Source organism: Stegastes partitus, unplaced genomic scaffold (assembly GCF_000690725.1).
Source record: "Stegastes partitus isolate 25-593 unplaced genomic scaffold, Stegastes_partitus-1.0.2 Scaffold1535, whole genome shotgun sequence".
Taxonomy (NCBI): domain Eukaryota; kingdom Metazoa; phylum Chordata; class Actinopteri; family Pomacentridae; genus Stegastes; species Stegastes partitus.
In genome coordinates, this window is record NW_007579266.1 from 93,379 (window position 1) to 94,530 (window position 1,152).

The 1,152-nt window shown below is 38.2% G+C and overlaps 1 protein-coding gene across 1 annotated transcript in view; it reads left to right on the forward strand.

Annotated features, from left to right (window-relative positions):
* The first annotated feature begins 550 nt into the window (after window positions 1-550).
* The window catches only part of LOC103371168 (uncharacterized), a 5,727-nt gene continuing 5,125 nt past the window's right edge, over window positions 551-1,152 (forward strand). Inside the window, exons 1-2 of the mRNA XM_008300404.1 lie at window positions 551-629; window positions 912-995. Coding sequence (XP_008298626.1) covers window positions 947-995 — 49 coding nt within the window. The 5' untranslated portion in view covers window positions 551-629; window positions 912-946. The remainder of the gene's footprint in view (window positions 630-911; window positions 996-1,152) is intronic.

The following is a 1,152-nucleotide window of genomic DNA, read 5'->3' on the forward strand; positions in this document are numbered from 1 at the left end:
ATGACCTCCGACTGGAGCTCATGGATTTAAAACTAGAATTACTTTAAATCTACCCATAAATTCCTCTGAAGTCCTCACTGTGTATTCTATGTGAATCTGGACAAACATGGATGTAAACTACAAGGCAGGAATTTTAACTTTATAAGATTTGGAGTCAATAACTGCATCATCCTGTATCGAACAGGCTCTTCATCCGACAACAGCACCAGTGGTCCAGTGAAGGTTGACAATAACCCAACTGATGACCATCAACAAGGAGCTCAGGGTAAATATCACTTCCTTTACCCTCATTACCACATGTTTATTTTACAGGATTTGCTGTAAGATTCTTTTATAACTCAAATAAAAGATGATTAACAACTAGATTTGGAGACAGAAAACGTTATGAGGCCGTTTTTACAGAAACTTTTTTCCAGGTTCAGCTTCATCAGGTGTCAGTGTTCAAAAGATGTTCTGCAACAGCCACACTGATTTGAAAGTAGTTGATTTTTAGGTATATACAAGGTTATGAGTCAGTAAATGTACTCTGTCATTGTACCCAACAGAACCTAAATCAACCACCTCAGCCACCAATCGTCCAGAGGAGACTGTCAACGACCAAACTGATGACCATCAACAAGGAGCTCAGGGTAAATATCACTTTCTTTCCCCTCATGACCACATGTTTATTTTACAGGATTTGCTGTAAGATTCTAATTTAACTCAAATAAAAGATGATAAACAACTAGATGTGGAGACAGAAAACGCTATGAGGCCGTTTTATGTAACAGACTCTTTTCCAGGTTCAGCTTCATCAGAGGTCAGTGTTCAGAAGATGTTCTGCAACAGCCACACTGATGTGAAAGGAGTTGATTTTTAAGTATATACAAGGTTTTGACTCAGTAAATGTACTCTGTCATTGTACCCAACAGAACCTAAATCAACCACCTCAGCCACCAGGGGTCCAATGAAGACCGTCAAGAACCCAACTGATGACCATCAACCAGGAGCTCAGGGTCTTTCTTCTTTGTTTTTCCTTCACAAATAAGCTTCTCAGATTTTTTATATCCCGTTTCCTGTCTTGGTTGATAGGATCTATTTAGTTTTTGTTGTCCTGTTTACTGTTTAGTTTTTTAGTGTTTCCATTTATTCTGTTCACAAATTGATTTTACA